The 24,459-nt window shown below is 49.4% G+C and overlaps 1 protein-coding gene across 3 annotated transcripts in view; it reads right to left on the reverse strand.

Annotated features, from left to right (window-relative positions):
- Nucleotides 1-451: 451 nt before the first annotated feature.
- Nucleotides 452-24,459, reverse strand: part of DAAM1 (dishevelled associated activator of morphogenesis 1) — a 91,240-nt gene continuing 67,232 nt past the window's right edge. For all 3 annotated transcript variants that reach the window (XM_041398441.1, XM_041398462.1, XM_041398452.1), the window contains exons 15-26: nucleotides 24,007-24,312; nucleotides 23,796-23,903; nucleotides 18,206-18,309; nucleotides 12,996-13,080; nucleotides 12,099-12,205; nucleotides 10,216-10,304; nucleotides 9,813-9,981; nucleotides 8,986-9,093; nucleotides 6,330-6,390; nucleotides 5,577-5,708; nucleotides 3,899-4,069; nucleotides 452-3,308 (exon numbers count right to left, since the gene is read on the reverse strand). In XM_041398441.1, the coding sequence (XP_041254375.1) occupies nucleotides 3,099-3,308; nucleotides 3,899-4,069; nucleotides 5,577-5,708; nucleotides 6,330-6,390; nucleotides 8,986-9,093; nucleotides 9,813-9,981; nucleotides 10,216-10,304; nucleotides 12,099-12,205; nucleotides 12,996-13,080; nucleotides 18,206-18,309; nucleotides 23,796-23,903; nucleotides 24,007-24,312 (1,650 nt within the window). In that variant the 3' untranslated portion in view covers nucleotides 452-3,098. The remainder of the gene's footprint in view (nucleotides 3,309-3,898; nucleotides 4,070-5,576; nucleotides 5,709-6,329; nucleotides 6,391-8,985; nucleotides 9,094-9,812; nucleotides 9,982-10,215; nucleotides 10,305-12,098; nucleotides 12,206-12,995; nucleotides 13,081-18,205; nucleotides 18,310-23,795; nucleotides 23,904-24,006; nucleotides 24,313-24,459) is intronic.

Here is a 24,459-nt window from a genome sequence, read left to right on the forward strand (position 1 = left end):
TCTCCTGGAAAAAGAGACAGAATCCAATCCCATGATACAAAACTAGCTGCTGCCTCAACGCAGGATGCTGGAAAAGCCCCAGTGGGCTTTTGCAAAAATTCCCACCAAGGTGGGAACAGTTATCAGCAACAACAAAACAAGGAGAACCGAACCGGTTCACCAGCTGGGAGGCATTTCAGAACCCACATGTGGGTGACAATGAGGATGCTGCAATCCTGGAGGGTGGAAAAACCCAACGGCCTTAAACCCAGCAGGGTGGAAAAACCCCAGCCTCCTAAAACCCAGCACTCAGGGAAAGGGTGAAGGGGTTATCACCTGACCCCAGAAATGCCTGCAAACACACCCAAAAACCAGCAACCCTCAGAGAGCCTCTTTTTCAACACCTGCCTCAATTCCTAATTATCCGATTTTTTCCCCCTAAAAATAACTCACGCCTCTGCCGTGTACACTCACTGAAATCGTTTTGCTTTATTGCATATTGCCATCTTAGAAAATGTACAGTCTCATAACATTACACAGCATTTCCCACTAGCTAGAACTACTAACATCCTTGCACCTAACAGACTACCTTAGTCACTACGAAGCTAATAAGGTCCAAGACATAAACTTTCTTTTACAAATTATTATGGATTTTTTTTGTTGTTTTGTTTTTGGCATTATTAAAAAAAAAAATCATCTTTAAAATACACACCCAAGAGAAAAGAGTGGCTACTTACACCAGCACCAATCTAAAAGTAGTTTTCAACAATGGCACATGGAATTACCTGCACACAGCCTTTGTATTTATTTATAGAGATATAATATTTTTTTCCTTTTTCTATTTTTTTTTTGAAAGAAAACAAAGACATAGCAAAGTCAGCCTGATAATCAGGCTGTTGTAAAACAATTAAAAAAAAAAAAAAAACAAACAACCCAAGAGGTTTGGAAGGGCAAGAGGAAATCTGTCAGGAAAGGTCCTGATGTGGCACTGGGGTTGCAGAGGCAGGAGCTGGGGTGGGTGCTGGCACCCAGGGACCCCAGGAGGAGACTGCCCTTTCTGACCCCACCACCTGCCCAATTAAACACGTGTGACCAACCATTCCTTAAACCATCAGAAGCCAAACTTTTTAACCTTTTTTTTTTTTCCTTCTTATTTTATATATTTTCAATTCCCCCCATAGTCCATTCCCTCAATTGTATCAGCCCCATTTTTATCAGCCATAAATAAAAAATATAAATAGAGGCACTTTAGTTAAGGAATAGTATTATCATTACCTTTTGTCTTTATTTCCCCCTCCTTCTTAAAGCAAAGTGCTTAACTCCACCTTTGAACATAATCTGCAGGTTTTGCAGCTGCTTGGCTATGAGGTGCTGGACCTTGTTTTTGCGCTTACCTGCTTTATTTATTACTGCTTTAAATGCTACTCAGAAAGTATTTTTTTCTTTTTTTCTTTTTTTTTTTTTTTTAAATCTACAGTGCGTTAAACATCGCAATGAAGAAAAGAACAAAATGGTAAAACCACAGCTCTTGACAACTCTGCTTCGAGAGAGATTTCACAGCTTTCACTCAGCACACAGACCCTGTGGCCTTCAGGTGCTTAGAACCATATTTTTTTTATACAAATTAGTTTAAACAGCACTTTTGCTATACAGTACATATAGTTAACTGACATCCCATACCCACCAGTAATACCGATTATCTGACAAAAAAAAAAAAAAGAACGACCAACCTTATTTCAAATAGTGTTAATATCTAGTGCAACAGGGACAAACTCATCTCTCCACAGGAAAAAGAACAAACAAACAAAAAAAAAGATCACAAAAGTATTGGTGGTATAAAAAGGTTTTGTTTTGCTTTCTTATAAAACATACCACAAATAAATAAAAGTAAAAAGTAACAGTCCTCTATATACTCAGCATAATTTAAGAATAGAAATGTTAATATGTTAATGGTGGTTATTTTTTATTCTCCAATTCTTAATTTTCTAAACCCTTAAATTATTACTCCCTGAGAGCTCTGAATTACTTTTATTATTGGTTTTTTTTGTCTTTTCTTTTTTTTTGGACTGACATTTGACAGGTAGTTCTGCTTACAAATTTGCAATGACAATGAACAGCAAACCAGTCAAAAAAGGACCTGGCTAAGAGACGAGTGTTTCTTGGCATTGCTGCTTCTGTGTGTCCGAGAAAGAAAAAGGAAAAGAAGGCAGGTGAAAGCTGCTGGGTTTTACCCCAACCCCTTTGTATTTCAGAGACCTTTGGTCCTGACCCACCTTGACAGAGGATACAGTTTGTCCCATTGAACAGAAAGCAAGAACAAAAGTTACAACGCAAAAGTTTATGCTCTTCGTCTCCTCCGAGAACCGAACCTTTCCCACCGTCTTGGGCCAGAAAACGTTGCAAAAGTATAAATACATCAGTGTGGCGTTACAGCGAGAAGCACTTTGGGGTAAAGTTTGTCCTTTAGCAAGGTGGCAGCAGGAGGAAAAAGAGCATTTCCCAAGGATGACGGGAAGAGCATCGCCGGGAGCACCCGCGGCGCCGAGCTCGGGAACCAGCGCGAACGCACAGATCTGCGAGTTTCTCAGAATAATCACAACAATGAGAAAAAACAAACAAACAAACAATGGATTAAAGTTCAGTCAACTTTGCTTTTTTTTTTTTTCCTTTTCTTCTTTAAACCGCTCGGCTTGTGTGCAAGGGGTCCCCTGCAAATGGCCCCGGGGAGGGTTCTGAGCAGGAGAGCAGCAGGAGGCAGCTTCCCCGTTGGCTTTGGGACCATGGGGACAACCGGCGGCTTGGGGTTGAGTCCTCTCTTGCTCCACGGACGCGGCATTGTGCTTGTGCATGGGGAGAACTACTTTTTGGAGTGGGGAGGAGGCATTGCTGGCACTGAGCTGCCCACGCACCTCCCTCCACACCCCCCGACCCGACTATATACACAGTATCTACAAACACACACTCGCCCGCGGGGACAGAGAGCGTGCCACTGTTCCGCTTGGAATCGCAAGGCAGTGTCATGGAAACAAATAAAAATAAAAAACCAAACAAAAAACCATAGCCACTTCAGAAAGACTGACCCACGTGTCTTTTGCTGGGCTTTGCTGTCAGTTTGTTTCTCAGAAGTTGAGCTTGGTGACGGGCCTCTCGCGGCCGCTCTCCGCCAGCTGGTTGGTGATGCGCTTGCGGTTGCGCTTCAGCTTGGTGAGGTCCTTGTCGAACACCTCGCCCGAGCGCAGGGCCGACACCAGGTCGTCGAACTCGCCGCTCTCCTCCCCGGTCTCCTTCGCCTTCCTCGCCTTGCGCTCCCGCTCCCGCTGCTCCTTCAGCTGCACGTCGCGGTGCCGGGGGAGAGAAGGCATCTCAGTCTCACACAGGTGGTTGTGCCCAACACATGCATGGTGATCCCCAAACTCATGGAATAGGGGTTGTTACCCACCACAGTGCTTAGCACGTGAGAGCTGGTAAGGGTTACTGAAAGACCACAACCCTGGAAGTGCTCCAAGGCCAGGATGGACAGGGCTTGGAGCAACCTTGTCTAGGGGAAGGTGTCCAAGCCCACAGTGAGGGGGTTGGAAGTAGAACTAGGTCACTTCCAGTCCAAACCATTCTATGATTCTGAGATTCTGGGATAAAACCCATAGGCTGAGGGTCACAGTCCTGTGGCTGCTGCTCGTGGGTCACAGCAGCCAACAGACAGCACCAGCTCTGCTGCACGTTTCAGCTGCAAGATCTCCCCAAACCAAGGTCATTAACCAAGTAATCAAAAGTGAAAAGCAATTGGGTCTAAGACCACAGAAGTTCCCTTTCCAGTCTTCAGTGCTGCCCATGCCACCCTGACCACCACAGGGACACCACGACATGGCTGCCACTCCCAGATGCTCTGGAGGTGCTGCCAGACTTGCTGGTGTGTGCTCACCTGTGCTTCCATGCGTGCCCGGCGCTCCTCCTCCTCCTTCCTCTTCCTCATGTTCTCGTTCTCCTGCTTGGCCTCGGTCACAGCTTGAAGGAATTGGTCAAAGATGCCAAAGAATTCGTCAGGCTGCATTTTGTCTGTGTCTTCTCCAAAGTGCTTCACGGCCTTGGAAAACTGGAAGAGAGAAGACAGAGGGGCACCAGTGTTGGATAAATCCACTGGACTGGTGAAACTTTCAACCTGATGGAGCAGAGTGAAACACTTCCAGGAACCATAGCACACAGCAGGGCTTTGCATCATCAAGCCTTGATCTAAAGCTGAGTTACCTGTTGCCCTGCAAGACCAGGATCACTATCAAGCCCCCTCTCCCCATCTTGCCTCTGGCTCTGCTGAGCCTCCCCTGCCTCAGCTCCACTTTATTAACTAAGCAGCAATAAAAACAAGGAAGCAAAATATTGTGGGACTGAAGACATAAAACTAATAGTAAACACGGCAGGGGAAGGGAAACTTGCACTTTTAAGTTTTTCTTTGAAGTATTTTTGGGGTATTATTTATCATTGCCACATGCTCTGCTATTGAAACCAAATGTGTTGGTGAAACTTCTAAAAGAGATTTCTGCCCAGGCTCAGGCACAGCCCTGGGCAGGGAAACAGGGAGTTTTCCTGCCTCTTGTGCTGTTTGCACACCATTAATGTGAGGGAGTCGAATGAGGCCGTAGCAGAGGTCAGGACAGGACATCCACAATCTGCCAACATGTCCCAGTCCCCAAGCAGCCCCCGAGCTGTCCTTGGGACTGACACTCTTTGTTCTCACTTCCAGTCTGAAGGAGACTCTTTGTGCAGAGCAAGTTTGTTAAAACTGCGAAGGCACATTCTGGAGATAAGCATGCTTACAAGAAAAGAAAAACAAAATCAAAGCATCAACAGATTTATTAGTTGCTTTGATATTGCAGGGTAGACCAAGAGGAACATTTTTAAAGCCTGCCTGTATGATTTAGTTTTATTTGCAGGGGTGCCCCTGGCTCTTCAAAAGACATTTAGTGCATTTTTATTTCTTTGTTTACTTAAGAGACTTAACACTTCAAGATGCAGGGAGGAATCTGAGAAGTGCCACTATATAAGTCAATATAATTGAGGTTAATCTTGGTGATTTTAATCAAGATATTACAATTCTCTGCCATGTTACATGAGATTCTGGTGGGGGAGGGAAGGCTGAAAATGCTCTCCTCATGTGATATAAAGTTTATAAACCAGGGATGTTTCTGCTTTCCGAAGAGAAAACAAGAACAACAACTTCAATCTGGACATGCGTTTAAAAAGCAAAGAGCTGGAGCACTCCACATAGCCCTTCCAACAACCATGGAAAATTGCTTCAGAGTGGACTTCCACAGATGCTGGGGACCACAACCAGACCTTCTCCTCCAGATCCAGCCAAGTCAGCAGAAGATGATGCAGTTTGCAGAGCATTTGTCACCAGTGCTAACTCACTGCAGACAATATCTCTGCCAGGTTACCATCAGCAGGCCACAGGGGTGGCCTGGCTAGCCATGGCCTCAGGGAGGTCCATGATAATGCCCAAGCATGGGTCAGAAGGACAGTGCCAGCTGGACAATGGGTACAGCCAGGGAGAAGGAGGTGAGGCTGAAAAGCTGCTCAGATCTCAGGGACATTGGTGGCCTTACCAGCTCTTTTGCTTCTGTCAGGAGATCTTCGACATCCGAGAAGCTGAAGCTGGCCAATGTGATGAACTGGCTGACCACAGACACAAACTTGTCACCAGCCTGCTGAACCTGAGACTTCTGGAAGTCCAATTCCTTTGCAGGGAGAAAAGGTAAATCTAGTCAGGCCCTGGCTGATGAGGGACACAAATACCATTGGCCTCTGGTAGTGTCATTGGGAGTGTGCCTGAATCAGTGCCAGGGGTTCTGCTGGCACCACCACTGCTGCTCCCCCTGCCATGCATGACATCCTGGACTACACTGCCTGGAGTAAGCTTTTAAGCCAAATCCTGCAGGAAAGTTTATGGAAGCAGGATAATTCAGCAAGACAGTGAGTCCTTTGGGATACCTCCACCATTTCATCACCACTCCAGCTATGCTGCAGAAGTGCTCCCCAACCCTCAGTGTTTTTACAGCCAAAGGGAGACTCCTCTGCACGTCACAGGTCCTCCTTGGGCATCATCACTAGGCTTACTCAGCCTCCTTTGATGTGTTAGACATAAACCATGAGTGTGCCTAATCACACATGGTAACTTCAGAGCCAAAACAGCCCTGAGAGGACAGGCACATGTGCAGGACAGGAAGGAAAGACAAACAGATCTCCAGGATGTGAGATAAAAGCAGCTTCACTGAGAGCTCCCTGGCCTGCCTCCCCAAGGAGGGATGCAGTGCTGCTCAGAGCCAGGCTGGACCATTTTTGATTTAAATAATACTTACAGTCTCCACTGCTCTCAGGCCGCTTCTCAGAGTGTTGATTTCTTTCTCCAGCTCAGTCATGCTGTTGGAAATAGCAGGATGTTAATTTTCAGCTTTTCCCAGCAAAATCTCCAATTCTCTGACCAACTTGACCATGGTTTTCCCACTGAAAAGACCCCAACCCTGCCCTTTTTGCAGATCAGCGTGTCACGAGCAGCAAATCAGGCTGACAGCCTCTTTGCTAGGACTATCTCAAAGTGGCTGCAGCTGCTTGTTTCAAAGCAAAGTGCTTTTCTGTATTTTTCATTTGAAAAGACCCCAACCCTGCCCACATTGCCTCCTTTTTGCAGATCAGCGTGTCTCGAGCAGCAAATCAGGCTGACAGCCTCTTTGCTAGGACTATCTCAAAGTGGCTGCAGCTGCTTGTTTCAAAGCAAAGTGCTTTTCTGTATTTTTCATCAAGGGGACTGTGCAGGTTTAGCAAGCTCAGCAGCCTCCAGCCCTCTCCAAGTGAAAGGATGGCTCAGGAGAGAGCCTTGCTGGGCATAGATTTCTCTTCAGGTCCAGGAGTAGATGGGATCATTGTCCCAGTGCACAGAGGAGAGTTATTCAGGGTACCACGGCAGGGTGAACACCAGGCAAAGCATCCTTCTGAGGAGCAGTGAGGCTTTCACAAAGGGAGACAGCCCAAATATAGAGAAATAAAAATAAATCACCACATCTGGCGCTGCCTTTGTTTACACAAGGCTCAAGCCCCTGATGAGCTTCAAATTCAAGTGCTTATGGGTTTCTACCACTACTATGTCAGGGGAAGCTTTCTCACAAAGCCTCGGTGACCACAGGCTTGATGCCTTTCCAGGGGTGTCTGTGCGAGGGCTGGGGTCCCTGGAAATGCTGATGCTGGGTCATGGGGCAAGCATTCCTGGCAGGTTTAGTCTGGGAAAATGCAGTTTTGGGAGCCCTGTGCTCCGGCAGTTCATTACTAGTGGTGGGATTGACAGAGGCAGCAATTTCTGCTTCACAGCTGCAGGACTGGGGGGAATTCAGGGTTTTCCAGAGCTTAGAAACTTTTTGGTTTCGCCATAGATTGGACCAAACCCAAATGTTACATATGGTGTCCAGTTTAGAGCGAAATGATAAAAGTTTAGGCGGGTAAAGAAGCCCTCTGTGTAGGCGTTTTCTTTCGCATACGCGTGTCTGTGCAACAGCTGCAGGTCAGGAGCATGGGAAAGCCAGAGTCTGCACCAGCATGGAGCATGTCCTGCTCAGCCCTGCCCTCAGCTGATGTCTACAAACTGAGCACCACACACCCACAGAACCATGGAATATCCTGAGTAGGAAGGGACTGACAAGGATCTCCAAGTCCAGCTCCTGGTCCTGCACAGGACAGCCCCAAGAATCCCACCCTGTGCCTGAGAGCATTGTCCAAATGTTTCTGGAGCTCTGTCAGGTTTGGTGCTGTGTCCACTGCCCTGGGGGAGCCTGTTCCAGTGCCCAACCACCCTCTGGCAGAAGAATACTCTTCCCTGCACCCCAAGATTTGTCCTGTCACTGTGCTCAACCCCAATGGCTAGTGATTATTTTACATTTTATACGTGAGGATCCTTGTTTTGTCCAGTACACATCTTCCCCCCACCACTGCTACAAGACAGCTTTGAAGCTTGGAAGACCCTTAAGGCACTGTAAACTCCACGTATACTTCACAGCATCATGGAATGGTTTAGGTTGGAAGGGACCTCAAAGCCCACCCAGTTCCAACCCTGCTGTCAGGAGACACATTCCACTATCCCAGGTTGCTCCAAGCCCCATCCAAGCTGGCCTGGAACACTTCCAGGGAGGGGGCATCCACAGCTTCTCTGGGTAACCTGTTCTAGCTGCATCCTCTCTAAAGGGGTGCAGTTTCTGCCTCTTTTCATGTCCACAGCTAACACAAATGGCTGCAGAAATTTGTGATCTTTGCTGCTCACATCCCTGAAGCATCAAAGCCCATAAGCTCCAGCTGGAGTTTAAAACCAAAACAGAGCCTCACTGATTTCAGAGGTACTTCAGCACATACTTGAGAGCTTTGCAGGGCAACAGCAGATTCCTCCTGAACTTAAAGGTTCAGGTTTGTTTAAGGGCTTTGCTGAACTGGGGCAGCCTGTTCCCAACAGGTCACTGGGCAGGGTTAAAAAGCTGGCTGCAAACCCCAAAAACTCCATGTTGGTAGAACAAGAGGCAGCAAGGACCTGGATGCAGGTGAGTCCCTCCCACAGCTGCCTGGTCCTGCCTGTGCTGCAGGCAGAGCCTCCCTGGCACATGAAGATAAACAGCTGCCCTTTATCTGCAGCCACACCGCAACCGCTTCCTCCCGGATTACTTAATGTACCATTAGAAATTAATTAAATGCTTTTGCGGTGAGATAACAACAGGAAGCGGCTGCTCCAAGCAGCTCTCCTCCCCCAAGCTCAGAAGTTTAGAGCCTTCACTGCGAGGGCTGTGATTTAAAGCTGCCAGGTGATGTTTGCTTCTGAGTCCTGGGCTGCTCTGGGCCAGCGTGGCCATGGCATGGGATACAGCCCAGCAGCCAGGATCTGGCCAGGAGGGTGAGCTGGGGTGAGTGACATGGACAAGCAGGCTGAAATGAGGGGAGAGGCGCTCCCAGGGCTGCCTAAGTGCCACCTCAACCTCTGCTTACTTGACTTTGGCTGCCTGTGGGATGTCTCGCAGCTCCTCGTGCAGGCTGAGGACTTTGGGATATTTCTTTTCCACGACAGTGATGAGATAGTGCAGCAGGGTGATGTTCCTAGGAGAGAGGAGCAGAGAGGTCAGTGTGGCAGCATCTTGGTGGGGCTCATTGTTCAGTCAAAACCCTTGGTAAAACCACAGTAATGACCTATTTGAGGATTTCTGCAAGGATGCTGCTTGATGCCTCTCTGGGGACATGGGGTCTGTCCCATGCACTGCTACAGGGCAAGGAAGGGTTCTCCACAGGAGGAACCCAGGGGAGGTGACTTGAGCATCACTGCTCCTGTCCTCCACTGTCTTTACTGATGGATGAGACCAGGCAGGTTTGAGACCTGACCCAGATCCTCTTGCTCTGTGAACAGAGCTCAGCAGGGCAGAGCAAACCAGGCAATGGCTGCATCAGCATGGGAAAGTGGCAGAGGGAGTTCTTGTGGAGAAAAGTCCCTGGAAATCTTTTCTGTGGCTCTTGGGTTCTCCAAAGGGGTTAAAAAGCATTTGGAAGATGATCATCCTAATCAGCCTTGGCTGCAGTTTAGCCAGCCCAGGAAGGAAAAGCCCCATCAATCACTGTGCTGATCTGCAGCTTGGCTTCCCTTGAAAGCTGTCCTGCTCAAAAAAATGCACACTCACATCACTGGGTGTGCCAAATTGGGCAGCAGGAGGAGGGGACTGCTCCCACCTACCCATGTCCCAGAGGTAATGCTAATGACCCCTACATCCCCCCAACACCCCTGGGGCCTGTGGATGCTACCAAGGATAAGGGCAGGGGCTGCTCACTTGTCAATGCTGGATTTGGTGTCTGCAATCTTGTTGAGACTGGAGATCTTAAACCCAAAGGCGTTGCCTCTCTGGCCCTTGTTCATGTAGTTCCCAAAGGCCAGGACCACCTCCAGGAGCTGCTGGAGACTGCTGCTCTGCAGCACTGCCTTGGAGCCAGCACGGATGGCTGAAAGCAGAGGCGGGTAGGACATTACCCCCTGCCACAACAGCCCACCAGCAACCTCTTCAGTACCCCCAAAGAGTGACCACTAACCCCTTCCCTTCCCTTCCCTTCCCTTCCCTTCCCTTCCCTTCCCTTCCCTTCCCTTCCCTCTCCAGGCTCATCCTGACACAAAGGATGCTCTTCCTGGGAGTGATCCCTGTGCTGGCACAAAGTCCCTTAGCAGGTCTTGTCACTTGCCTTCCACTTTGGGTTTGACCTCTGCAACTCTCTCTGCAAACTTCTTCTTGAAGTAGAGGGACTGCAGCCTTTGCTGATAATGGTTTATCCTGGAAAACAAAGAGGAGGAGCAGGCTGAGCTTTGCTTGCTCCAGGCAGAGCTCTGTTGCTCCACTGCTCACAGCTGTGCTCACAAAGCACACTTGAGCCAGGTGATTAAAAAATAATGATCCCTTTTCTCCCCGAAACTGTGCTGGGATGGGAGAAAATGACAACTGAAGCTACAGCTGTCCTGGGGTGGATCCCCGTGGGTTCTTAAACACATGCTTAAGCCTATCCCCTTAACTCAGCAGGTTCAACAAGTAGATCTTTACACCCCATTAATATGAACAAACAGTTCTTTCACAACCACTCCTAACCAAAGGTGCTGATGAGGTCTGGGCTCCCTATGGCTTTGTGATGAGCTGCAGCTGGAGAGAGGCTCACCTATCACCAGAACTAATGAAACTGGACCTTCTGATCATCAGATTGATGGCCTGGGCTGGAAAGCCCCTTTCCTGGGCAAGTCAGTGATGGCTCTGCTCATGTCAGTTGTGTTTATGCTAACCAAGATCTCACTTGTATGCACATGGCAGTCTGATTTGAGTCACTAGGACCAAGGACCCACGGGAGACATGCTCACACACAGAGCCATGAGCTACACTGTTGAACTAATCAGAGGTGACAAAGACATCACACTCAGTTACAGACCACAAGGCAAAATTAAAAAGCCGTGCTGGAAATCAAGGAAAACATTTGCATCAGCACATTGTCCTTTCCAAAGGATGAAGGCATGGGAGCAACACTTGGGTGAGAGCATGTGAAGAAGAAAGGTGACCTGTGATAGAAAAGCTAATTCTGAGCATCACTGAGCCCCGAGGGCTCAGGTCTGAGCTCCACAGCTCCATCCTGCCTGCCTCTGACACTCAGTGAGCACACAGCCCATCACTGTGATGCTCATCAGTGCATTGCTCAGGGAGGACAGCAGCATTTCTATTTTTGATCTCCCAGTGCAATCTCCAATTGTAAAACTCGCTGACCTTGCCAACAAGTGACTGGCTTGAAGTTCAGCTAAGAAATTCTAAGAGCTCAATGCTCAGTGCAATTCAAATAAGGAGCTTCAAATAAGATTTTAACCCGGCACCTCAAGAGGATGTGCATACAATAGATAAGGTTATTCATCCCTGAAGACTCCTAAGTCTTAAATGATTGCTACCAGGAGCAGGAAGAAATTACATTTCCTTTTAGTCTCACATAGTCTCCGGAGCCCTGGAGATGAGTCAGTCCTGAGGTGAGAAGTGGGACTTATCTACACAGCAGGGCAAAATGTACATACATCAGGCTTGAATATTCATTAGGATGAAAGGAAAAGGAGCTTTGTGTTATCATTCTAACAGCACTTCCCACCTGGGCCATGAATGAATCCCACCAGCCACAGTGAATCATAGGATGGTTTGGGTTGAAAGATCATTTAGTTGCAACATCTCTGCCCTGTTGGGACATTTTCCACCTGACCAGGTTAGATGACAGAATCTCAGAATCATCAAGGTCAGAAGAGACCTTCAGGATCATCTAGTCTAACCATCAACCCAGAACCACTACAAAATCCATCTCCCCATCCCTCTCCCCTGCTCTGTCCAGTTGCTGCTTGTATGGGAGCACAACCCTGATTTTAGGACCAGAACATCACAAATTATCTTTGTTATTTGGAGCACCTTGCTTGCCCTCCTGTCTGCTTGGCCCACTCATTTCTTGATGTGAAAAACAGTAAGAAGGGCTTATTTCCCAAGCAGGCTCCATAGAACAGCCACCTCCTGACCAGCCCATGCAGCCACTGGCCAAAATGTGTCCCCTGAGGCACCAACCTGCTCATTTCGAAGAGGAAGCGGTCAGCCTTGGCCATGCGGTCCAGCTCGTGCTTATGCTCTTCCAGTAGGTCAATGTCTCCCTTTTCAGGAACAAACTTCAGGAGCTGAACAGGAAAAAGCACAGCAGTGGGCATGAGATCCATGCACAGTTTTTCAGGAGCTAAAGAGTGATTTATTTCCTGGAGTCTAACACGTTTTCACCATGTACAGACAGTGACCCCAAGGCACCTGTGAAATAAGTGTTATTGCTGTCCCTGTGACCTTCCTCACATTACTCCATCACGTCAGTGTCTCCTGCCTCTGCCCTGCCATCACTCAGCTTTTACAACAAATGAATTAAGTCTGCTCCAAGGAGGTTTCAACATCAGCTCTGCCAGAGGAGATGTCTGTCAGGGACTCCCATTTGCTGCAACTCTACTTATTAGCAGATGGAAATTTTGTGAAATGAATCCTCCCACATCTCTGCTCAAAGTGCAATTACCAGCTCAGCTTTAAGGACAGGTGAATAATATGCCTCCAAAGGGATTCATAGGGGGTGAAAATGGGATTCCCCTTTCGAGGACTGCAAAAACACTGTCAAACCTTTCAAAAATAAACCACTTCTGAGCATAAACTTCAAGCTGCAGCCACAAAAAGAAAAAATGACCCCACCTCGGGGTTTAGGGCAGACCCAGGTACAGGAATGGCACATGGGGGCCATGCTGCTCCCAGCACTGATGCCACAACCAAGCTGCTTTCCTGCTGCTCCAGCCCACCTGGGTGGTTTTTCCACATGGGGCTGGTAAGTAATTTGGGGCCCAGCACACTCAAAGCTGCACTTTTGGTCCCCAGCACTTTGCACAGCATTGTCTCAGCATGAGGCAGCCACAAAGGAGCACGAGACACGTTGCCCACCTGTTCCAGCATGTCTTTTGGGAGGTCCTCCTGCTCGTCCATCGTCAAAATCGCTCGTTTGATCTCGTCATTTGAGAGTTTCAGCCTGGGAGGTGGAGGGAAAGGAGAGTTATTCCCAACCCAGCAGTCAGGGAAGGCTCAGCAGAGTTTCCTTACACACCTGTGCAACACGAACAGCTGAACCCCCAGGCAGCAGCAGCATCACAAACAGTGCTATCCAGCATGTTATGAAGGAGGATGTGTGAGAAATGAGGTAGGACTGTGCTCTGCCAAGGCTCAGCACAGCACAGAGCAGCCCTGGCCCTGCTGCAAATAGGGGGTCAAATCACCCCAAACCAATTCCCTCTCCCCACACTGCAGCTGCCATTCCCTATTTCCCTGTTTAACAGTACTTTATGTAAGGATTGGAAGCAGTACATTAGATATCCAACTTTCAGATGTAACTCTTGCCCATAGCAATGCTGCTCCTGCAGTTCCAGCAGCCCCAAAGGCTACAGGGCCAGTGAGGTTACATTCCCACTGGCAACAGAGCCCAGCCCAGCCTCAGGAGTGCAGCTCAGCACTGCCCCTGAACCCACTGCCACAACCCTTAAGGAAGATCTGGCAAATTTCCACTGCTGTTCTTGGATTCAAACACTGTCTCTCCCACTTTTCCTGATCACCTTTGGCTGGAGTCTTCCTCTAGGAAAAAATTAGAAAGAAATCCAAATTTGGATAAGTGGATGTTCAGCATCCCAGGAAACGCATCAGTTTGGTTTTCTTTGGAAGGGTGGGGATTCAATGCTCTTGGAAGTGTAAGATGCTGGAAACCAGCCTCTTCTCCACCTTCTTCTTCCTCTACTTCACTTAACAGGAATTGAAGATGCAGCCTCAAATTGGAGATTTGCAAAACCACAGACCACTGTGTCACAGTGAGCACCACCAGGCTGGGCTTTCCTGGCAGGGATCTTTCTGCCAGCAGCCCACACTGAGCTGAGGCAACAGAGAGATGGAAAGACGCCCTTGGCTCCTCCTGGGCTACAGCAGCCATTAATTACACTTTAATTTGACTGCAAGGAACCGCTCCCTGCAAGGACTTTGATTGCAAAACCACACGTATTTTTCTTATTCTTTGCATTGTGGTCTATAAAACAATCTAAATTACATAAAGGGAAAGCCCAGAAACTCCTGAAACTCCATTCACATCCTCTCTCTCTCCTGGCGTGCAGTCATGGTTAAAGCCATTGCAACAGATCCAGCTTAAAAAATGTAATTCCCTGTACTTGCATGCAGGGAAAAACCACAGAGTTGAAAAGACCTGTTTGAGGAACCCCATGGCCCCAGTATCAGTGATCAGTGCTGCCAAGTGATGCTGAAACACTGGATGTGGCTCAAAGGAATGAGCTGAAACCAGAAACACACCCTACAGCAGGATGTGAGACCTTGGAAGTCAACCTGATCAGCAGATCAAGAAGAAGATTGGGAGCTGACTTGATCACTCTTGAGTAATTAAACAAGGAGGGTGTTTTTCACCCCCACATCTCTTCAGGGAGCAGACTGAGACTGTGGAGTTGGCTTTTGGAAGATAAAGCTGATACAGGAAGGGTTCTGGTCTCTAAGGCCAGGGTAGCGAGGGCTTGGTTTAGCTTGGAATATTTTGCTCAAGACTGGAAGTGAAGGATTAGCTTTATTGAGACAGGTGCATCTCACAGACCTGGTAAGTAAATCTTCATTCCTTATGAGCCCATGTTTCTCATCCTGCACTCTCTGACCTCCTCCTCAAGGGAGAACCCTAGAGAGAGTCTGTTAATTAAGGAACGAATTAAAATCTACCTCAGCCAGGGGAGGAAGCTCCAAGATTGCACTGAGCAAAAGGCCAAGACAATTGCTGGGGTCATCATACAAGGAAGAAATCCAGAATCCTTAGAAAATATCCCCTCTGCTGCTTCCAGTAACAAGCAGTCACATCCTGGGGTCACCCTACCTGTCCCTTACAATGGCAGTGGCCAGGATGGGACATGATCCGAGGTGGGATATGAGAACTCCTTTTACACCCAAGCAGGAACAGGAATGCTCAGACCACCAACACCGGTCTCCAGCCTGATATAAAGCAGACATTGGCTAGATATGGGCATTTGGGGATTCCTGGGAGGCAAAAATTGTTCCTGGGAGAAGAGGGTGGGGCAGGCAGCTACTCCTCATCCACAGCAAACACCCAAAGCACAGAAAAGTACCATGATCATCTCCAGGAGGATGGGGGAAGATGAAGGTGACTTTTTTAAGCCCTTACTCATTGAAAGCACAGTCAACAATAAAAATGCATTTAAAAAGAAAGAGGTTGGGAAAAAAAAAAACTAAAACTTTTCTCAGGAATCATCACAAGCCAGCGCCAAGAACAAGAGCCTGCCCCTGCATCAGCAGAGAGCAAGCGCGGGGCGCCAGAAGAAAACAGCTTCTCAGACAATTTGATGGGAAAGGGGCCAGTGAAAGCTAGAAGCTTATCTATAACCACAATAATTATCATTGTTGGCAGCAGCTGTCGAACGCGAGCCGTCTGAGAGGAACGAGGTCACAGGACTTGCTGTCACAGGGATTTAGAGGCAGCAGCCCGGCGATGCGAGGTGACAGCTCGCCAGCCCGGGCTGCTCGGCGTGGCTTTTGTCACACCCCGCGGAGGACGGAATAAGTGTGAAGGGGAAAAACAAATTCCGCCGGGAAAGGGACGCGCCCTCCCTGAAAAGACACATTCATTTGAGGGGAAAAAAAATGCCTCATGTCGCCTTGCTGGGAGAGAGGAATCAAACGAGCCATTCACTGCCAGCACAGCCGGAAAACGATGGAGAGAGGGGTGGATTTGCATCTGGCAGAAAACAGGACTAAAAATACACACCCATACACAGGGAGCAAAAGCAAGGACGTGGTGGGTTCACAGAGGGAGACACGGTGAGGCACTGACATCAGCAAAGCGTTCTCCAAAATACAGAAGGAAAAAGCAAGTGTTAAAAATATTCTTGTGCTGCATTACAAGCTGGAGGAAAATCCAGTGATCTCACTGCGTAGTAATTTCTCCCAAAGCAAGGGAAACAGGCAGAAAAATAAATCTACAGAGAGAGATAAAGTATCTCACTGGCCGTAATCTTTCCACGCTGCGAGCCAGACAATGCCTGGTGAGCTCACAAATGTCTGGGCTAAACCAGGGGCCAAGCCTGCAGGTCCTTTTGCATGTGAAAGTCTGCTCAGCCCCGTGGTGGCCATGCAAGCCAGGTGGGACAGCAGCAGCCCAGCTGCCAGACTGTCCCTTTGGAACACTTGGGACCAGGGACCCACTGCTCTGGCCAGCTCTGAGATGGGCAGCTGCAAAAGGGTTTGCCCAGTGACACACGGAGTCTGCTGGAGACGCAGGAGCTGGACCTGAGAATACTGAAAGGATGCTTGGGCTTTATCCCTACCCACCTCTGATACACTTGACATCAAATCACCCAAAGGGATTTTTGGGAGAGAAGCTCAATTGTGGTCTGGGGAGTACCATGGGATGAACTCCAAAGCACTTCCAAAGCAGCATCTGGGACAAGTCGCTGCAGCTTCAAAGCCACTCATCCCTGCATGAGGATGGGCCTGGGAAAAGCCATACAGAGGCCTGAGGACCACCTTGCAGGGCAAGTCTGATCCTGCTTCTCCCTTAGGAACTGGCCCACAGGGAAAGGCAGGCAGGCAGCAACCTCCATCCTGCCTTTTTTGTGGGATTAGTTCCTGGCAATTCATTTCTAGCCATTGCTTTCTTGGAAGAGAAAGGTTTGCTGGTGAGATGAAATTGAGACCTTCACTCAGTAGGATGTGCAAGATGCCTTTGAAGTTGAGTGTTTGGGCCTCTCCCCTTCCCACTGAAGGACTTACTTGTGTGCTTAATTTCCAAATATACACTTAAACCTCTGGCTGAATCACACCTAAACCCACTCCACACTCAGCCTACGTATGCCAGGAGCAGCTCAGCCAGTGCCCCAAATCCCATCGTTTTACTTGCTAATAGCTGCCTGCCACAGACATACTCATTTGCCTGCTGCTTTAAACTCTGCTTTCATCATCACCCTTTTTTATTTGGACTGCTAGGAAGCACAAAAATCCCCAGAAGCAGCCCAGAGTAGCCAGCCAAAACCAGGGCAGTTTTACCCCCAAATGCTGTGGCACTCATCAGTCTCACTGCCCACAGGCTGTCAGCCACCTCTGAGAAAAGCACCAGGGGCTGAGTTACCCACCCAGATGGGTTTTTTTTTTGCAGACATCAGCCTCTCCAAGCTTTCTAGGGAAGGAAATCAGCTGGGCTGCCCATTCCTACTTGGAAGGACCAGACAGAACCCACAGTCTGGGAAAATACCAAACTCTGCTGCAAACCCAACCTGCCAGCCATGCTGCTACATCCTGGCCAGTCCTGGGTGGCACAGAAGCTTCTGTGCCTCCAGACAGCAGAATGAATATTTTTAAATTTTACTGATGGTGGGTTTATTTTTTGCTGGGTGAGTCAGAAACAAGTGGCATTTTCTGCTGGTTTTTGGCTGGTTTTTTACAAGTAGCTACACTGATGGCTCATCCTTTCCTTGACCACCACAACCTGGTTTCCCTTTTCTCAGTGAATTCAGTCTTATTGGTGTCGTTTATCTTGCCAAAACAATTTTTTGTAATTTTGGCAGCCGTTTGGAGATCAGATTAAATTGCTGGTAGCAGTGCTGAGCCTGCCTGGCGAGGAGTATGAGGGAGGCTGTCAGACCAGCAGGGCAGCTGTAAGAGGGCAGCATCCCCTTCCCAAAATTCAGATGTGGGCAGCAAGGTCCTGGCCGAATTACTGCTGCTCCCTGAACCCTGCTGACAGCCAGCACTTCCCCAGCCCAGACAGACCCTCTTCAACCACCAGCAAAGAGCAAACAAAACCCAGGCTGAGAAAGATAAGAAGTGAAATCAACCCCCTTCCACCCCCTGTGAAAGCTCACTGGGTATCCCAGCCTCCTGAGGGCTTTCCAGGGACACCAAATTGCCACGTACCCACTTAATGGCACTGCCCCCCCTCCAGGTCACCCCACCATGAGGGTGTAAAGCTATAGCTGGGTTCAGGTGTCACTGGCTCTCCTGCTGCACTGGCTCCTGTCATCAACCCCCTGCTCCAGGGATGAGGAGCACACTCAGGGCAGGGTATTAAGCATCCCCCCACTCCCCAGAGGGCAACAAGGCATTAACCATACCTGGAGAGGAGGATGTTGCAATTCTGAGCTCTCCGGCCGTCTATGACAGAAAGCTCCTTGACTTTGTGCCGGGAACTCAACGTGTCATCGATGGCATCTTCCTTCTACGAGAAAATAATAAGAAGAAAAGCCTGGAGAAGAGCCATGGAGCAGCAAGGACATTCAGTACTCTCAGCACAGAGCAGTGTGATACACAGTGGGCCCCCATTAATCAGGAGTGTCACCACAGGTTATGGGTGAAACCTCTCGCCTGTAACCGAAACACAGTAAGTCATTTCATAAACCAGAGCTGGCTTTGAAGCCTCTGGTTAGAAATGTAAATATTTTCTCAGACAGGGAAGATTTAAAAATCTGCAAACACACGGGCGCTGCTGAATAAATAAAGGCTGGCTTTCTCAGCATACATACTTGTGATACTTCATTAAACCCTCGCATAGAGGATTTCATTATGGGCTGCTGCACACACTCAGCATCACTCTTGTTCCTCACCCCTGCTCCAAACATCTGTGATCACCCTTCATGCATCAGTCCTCCCGAGCCAGCTAACCAACACATGCTATCAGACTTGCAAAAGCAACCAGCAGCTTTTTCAGTGAAATCCTCCCAAAAGAAGGGATTTGAAAGCAGGAATTGCGTGGAATAAGCACCTGTATCTCCTAAGTGGCTTAAACATGTTACCTTAAGATGAGTAACAATGTTGTGGTTTTGGGCAAATGGGCAGATCTACCTAACAGCAGCTTTGTAGGGCTGCCCGAGGAGTTCATGTTGCCCCAGGTTTTAATTTACCATATTGCATATTTTAGTAAGGTTAATCAATTAAAAGCTGGCTATTCAATCCTTCTGGAAGGAACACAATCTGGAGCTGCAAGGTCCTGAACGCTACAGATCCACACTAAACATCCATGATGTAGGAGACCTGGCACGTGGCCACCGCAAGGGCCGAGACTGAGCACTGAAATCACCATTTTTTTACTCATTTTCTTGTTTCAACAAAGAAAACATGCAGATATGAGAAGTGGGAAGAGAGGCAGGTGATGGAAAATGAGCCCCAAGTCACCCAGCACCAGCTGCCCCTCTCATGTGCCTTGCCAGCTCTGACCAAGCAGAGAGCTTCAACCCGTGGGTTTATTTCCATCTTTTGAAAACAAAAACTGCTCAGGGGTAGGAGCTTCTCTGTGTTCAGCTGGAGTTAAAAATCCAACCCCTGGACTCAGATATTGGCTTTCACCTCAGGTGAGACAGCAGAGAGGGTGGGTTCTGCCTTACCAACCTACCCAGCATCAACTTTCAAGCGGCTCCTCCTGGTGATTTTTGCACCTCTCTGATCCAACCCCGTCTGTCACACATTAACCCCCCTCAGAAGCAGCCCCGTGTCCCTGTCCCCAGCCCCACACTCACCCTGCCCACATCACACTCCTGCAGGTGCTCACTTACCTGTCTGGAGCTACCATTCACAAAGAAGTCCTACAGCCATAGCAGAAGCATGGAAAAAGGCAGTAAAAACACATGCAGTTCAGTGACCACAGCAAAACCAGGGGGAACTGAGGCACAGAGAAGGGAAATGTGCAATATGGGGGGGTTTGGCAGCATGGGGAGGCACCTGGGAGTGCCAGTGCCAAAACAGGGAGGATGCAGGTGAAAATGTGGGTTGTGGGATGTGCAGAAGGGGAGAGCTGATGGAGAGGAGGCTCCATGAACGGGACACTGTGCACAGGGGTGAGGAGGGGACACGGGATGAGGTGGGAGGATGCTGGCCAAGCCCTGCTACTGGCCCAAAGGCACAGCACTGCTCAGCCTGCCATGCCTGGAGGAAAATTGCTGGTTCTTGCACATCTGAGGGACTGAAATGCCAATGTGACTGCCAGGAAAAACAGGGCTTGTAAGTGGAAATAACGAGAGGCGCATCCCACAGCAAATCTGGCCGCAGCAAAACTTCACCATTTGCCACAGCAACACGCTTCCCCTCGAGTTCTCATCCTCCTCCTCCTCCTCCCTGCTTCTCCAGGGCTTGGCAGCCTGGCCAAGTGCCACCCCAATGCCCACCAGCAGCATGCCCCTCCCCAGCCTGGCTGTCCTGCTGGGCTCTCCCCAGCAGAATGGAATCAGGTGCAGTAAAGCCAGCACCACACACATGTGCACACACACACACACACACACACGGGTTTTCCTTCCCCATTCTCCTGGCTGAGCTCTGCTGATCAAGAGTCTTGTGGCTAAAAGTCTCTGGTTCAGTTAAGGCTAAGGATCAGTGTTTCACTGATCAATCTCTACCCAGCAGTCTCCTTTGTGGGACAGGCACAAAGCACACCCACAACCTGCAATGGGTATCTTTATCTTCATTTAACTGGTCCCTAATTAGGAGCTTTTCCTTCCATTTCAACCCTCAGATGATGCCCAGACTTGCTCCAGGCTGCTGGAGAGGGAGGACATGGTGGCTTTCTTTGCAGTGCCCTGCTCCAGGAGAGGGAGGTCTCCTCATGCATTAAGGTAGAGAAAAGGTTCACTACAAAAACCCTCCTCCTCTGCCTCAAACCAGCCTTGTCCCTGCCCCTCTCCCTCACAGAAACTGTGATCCAGCCTCTGCTGCAGGATGGTGTAAGGAGGAGCAGCTTTAAATGTGGTGTCACCATTCCCACAAACAATTCCCAGCCCTGGCCCCTATGCAGGTCACTCTTCCTTGCACGGAGGAGCTGGAGGCTTTACTTCCTTCATCCTTTTTTGGGAGATGAATTCTTTCCCAGCTCACTGCTAAGCCCCTGGTTCAACAACACATATTTTTTCCACTTGGCCCTGACTCTTTTACATCACTCACCGCAGCAGGACCTGCCAGAACTGGCCTGGCTGTGTCACTGCTACTTATCAACATCACTCCCAGCCTCTACTCCCATGAAGACTCTCAAGACATCCTGACAGAGGCACAAATCCTTGTGTAGTTTAAGCCCTGATGGTCCTGGACTTGCCTTGCTCCATCACTACACGCATACCCTTCCACAGCTGCTGCCAGTTCTCATGCCACAGCCAAAATCTCCTGTTGGCTTTTCTGTAAATGCTGGTATTCTGTACAGCTGCAGGGCTGAGACCTTCTCTGGGGACAGGGACATCTGCAGAGCCTCAGCTGGGAGGCTACAGGCTCTCCTAAGAACTTCATGCCTTGTGAGGCAGGGATGCTCCCAGGCTGAGCCCCAGGAAGCCCAGAGGGTTCCTGTCCTCCCCACATGGAAAGGGCCCTTCCCAAAAGCTGCAGAGCTCACTTAATAGCCTGCATTTACATCCCAGCCTGTGATGTGGGAAAAACATTTAAAGAGATGCTTAAAATTAAGTGCATGGTTAAGCCTCGGGTCTGTGCAGCACTTAGGGATTCCCAGGCGCTCTGGCAACAAAACCAGACAAATCCCAGCCAAGGCAGCCCCACAGCAGCCACCCTGGGAGGGTCAGAGAGCACTGTGCAGTGCACACACCTCTGCCTGCTGTCCCCAAGTCCTGCTGGGGCACGGGCCAGAGGGATGCACCCCCTGACCATGCATTTTCAGAGCCCTGCTTTGTCTGGGGGCATGGGCAGACTGGCAGCCCCTGATGCCCCCATGTCCTGTGGATAATGTGACTCAGGACAAGTGAGAGGCATGACCACTGAGCAAGTGGCCCAGGACAGGGAACAGGGAGGGAGAACCCTGCTCCTCCCTTGCTTCTTCGTGACAGAAACCAAGTTTTGCTAGAGCTTGAAAATGCTGTGAGTTATGAAACCATTATTAGTTCAGCGTGCCTCAGGGACAGGCTGTTCACTCCCCCAGCCCCCCACCATGTACACAGAGCCCCATGGTTTGCATGTGTTACAGAACCACAGAATGGCTTGGGCTCAAGGGACTTTAAAGATCCTCTAGACCAGCCCCCCTGCCATGGGCAGGGAACATTCCACTCAACCAGGCTGCTCAGAGCCCCATCCAGCCTGGAGCACTTCCACTTCTCCTGGTCTCATGGAGCACATCTAACCCCACACACTGGTGCCTGCACTGCTGCTGGCTGCAGGGCCATGCACCCCCTCTCCATCCTGGGACTAATGCTGGGAGCACCCTGGGGACTTCCAGCTAGACAACCACATCCCTCAGGCCCTGGGAGATGTGTCCCATGGCTCCACTCACACAAAATGAACCACAAGGAACTTGTGCATCATGTCCCCAAGGGCAGCTCCAGCCCCAGCAGCATCTCACAGGTGGGATTTTGCCTTGTCTTTCCCACCTGCCTTTCAGATGCTCTCACAGCATCTCCTGCCAGTCCCAGCCCCTGGCTCCTCCATTCAGCTCCCTTCTGGTCCTCATCCCATCTGGGCTGTAAGCTCATGTCACAGCTCTCCTTGCACCATCTCCCTGTTCCTCCTGGCCCCAAACCTAACCAGCCACTTCACCCTGCAGGACCTCAGCCAAGCCAAATTATTTTTAAATTCCTGCCTGGCAATAATCCGCATCACACCAGGTGACTCATGGGCTGGGGCAGGCAAGCCCGAGGGCAAACCATCCTGCTGACACTCAGGTTTCTATTCTTGCTGCTCTTCTATTTCCACTTCTTGTCCTCAGACATGCCCTCCAGTAGGCATGAGTCAAGCTCAAAAAATGCCAGGAGAAAGAGACATTGCTGTGGTCACCTATTCCCAAAACACTGGGGCAGGCAGCACGTACTTCTGGTGGGTTGCTCTTGATATTTACCCTGCTCTAATCCACCCTGGTCTTTCCCTCAATTATCCTCTGGAACAGATTAAACTCTCACACTGCCTAATGAGCTTATGGGTCTGGTCCATTCCTTCCTGGCACCATCCTTCTGACTGAGCCTGGCATGAAGGAGACAAGCTGCTCTCTCCTCCCAGGAATACAGCCAGCTGTTCAGCAGGTGAACATCCTTTTTCAGCCTCTCTCCTTGCTTTTTCTCCTGCCTTCTTGCAACACTCATTGATTTTGCCCATTTTCACCCTGCCTGAGGTAAAAGAAGTGTCTAATTTTCTTCTGTGCTTTGATGCCTTCCAAACTGGGGCTACAGTGCTTGAGCAGGAGATTAAAAAGCAGAGACTTTTGCCTGCAATGACATTATTTTGGTTTGGAATATTTGTTCAAAGCTCACATTTTGCTCTTGGCTCGCTACAAAAATAAAAGAAGAGACCCACCCATGGTAGATGTGGGCAAAACTTAGTCCTTCTTGGCCAGAGAGGGATAGAAATTTTCCACCCAATACAGACACATGGAGAAGTTGCTGTTAAGAGCAATCCAAAAATATTACCCAACTGTGGCCACATCTGGGGGTTATTTTCATAACATTCCCTGTTTCTTTTTTTTGTGTGTGTGTGTTTTTTGGTGATCCATCTTCAGGGTGCAAGTGCTCAGGTGTGTGGGCAGGGCAGGTCAGGCACAGTGAGCCATGAACGGCTGCCTCATCACCAAGGCTCTGGCACATGGATGAGAGGACAAAGCAGATGAAGCTGATCTGGCAAACATGGTTTTAGTATGAAATAATGAGGGGAGATGTGTTTTGGGACCACAAGTGAAAGCAGGTGATCCCACCATGGTGGCACCTTGCCCAGGTGTGCCCACCCCGGGCCAGCTGTTACCTGCTGTCTTTGGTAGGCCGAGAATGTCCTTTCCAGGTCTTCGAGGTCCAGGATTTTGAACACTTTTGTGTCATCTATGTTGGTCCACACAGTGCCTGCCAGCTTGTTCTGCAAGACAGAGGGAGCATTGCAGGCTGGGGTCCCCACCCACTGCCCTTATATCACCATCCAGCACAGCCAGTCTCACTGCCCAAATTATTGCCCAGCTTACCTCTGGAAGCTTGGACCAGTTGAAAGACTTGAGGGCGTTTGTCGGCTGAGGGATGCTCTTCTTCTTGAAGGCCAAGCCCGGGGGTGGTCCAAGGGGAGGCATCAGCCCACCCAGGGGTGGGGGACCAGGGGGAGGTGGGGGACCACCTGGAGGAGGTGGTGGGGGAGGCGGTGGGGGACATACCCCTGGGAGTGGTGGGGGTGGTGGAGGGGGAAGAAGAGAGCCGGGAGTTGGAGAAGGGGAAGGGCCACCAGGTGCTCCTGGTGGCATGGGAGGTCCTCCAGGACTGGCAGCACAGATCGCCCTCTGGGAGAGAAAGAGCAATGGGGACTGGTCATATGGAGCTGGGTGACACCACCTAAGAAATACCCCCATGCTGACTTTTACTTAATTTGGTTAATTTTTCGGAAACTAAGGAAGCATTCAAAGACTTCAACACTCCTGACTGAGGCT

Source organism: Onychostruthus taczanowskii, unplaced genomic scaffold, assembly GCF_017590055.1.
Source record: "Onychostruthus taczanowskii isolate IOZ18803 unplaced genomic scaffold, ASM1759005v1 scaffold1, whole genome shotgun sequence".
In the NCBI taxonomy this organism is placed as follows: Eukaryota; Metazoa; Chordata; class Aves; order Passeriformes; family Passeridae; genus Onychostruthus; species Onychostruthus taczanowskii.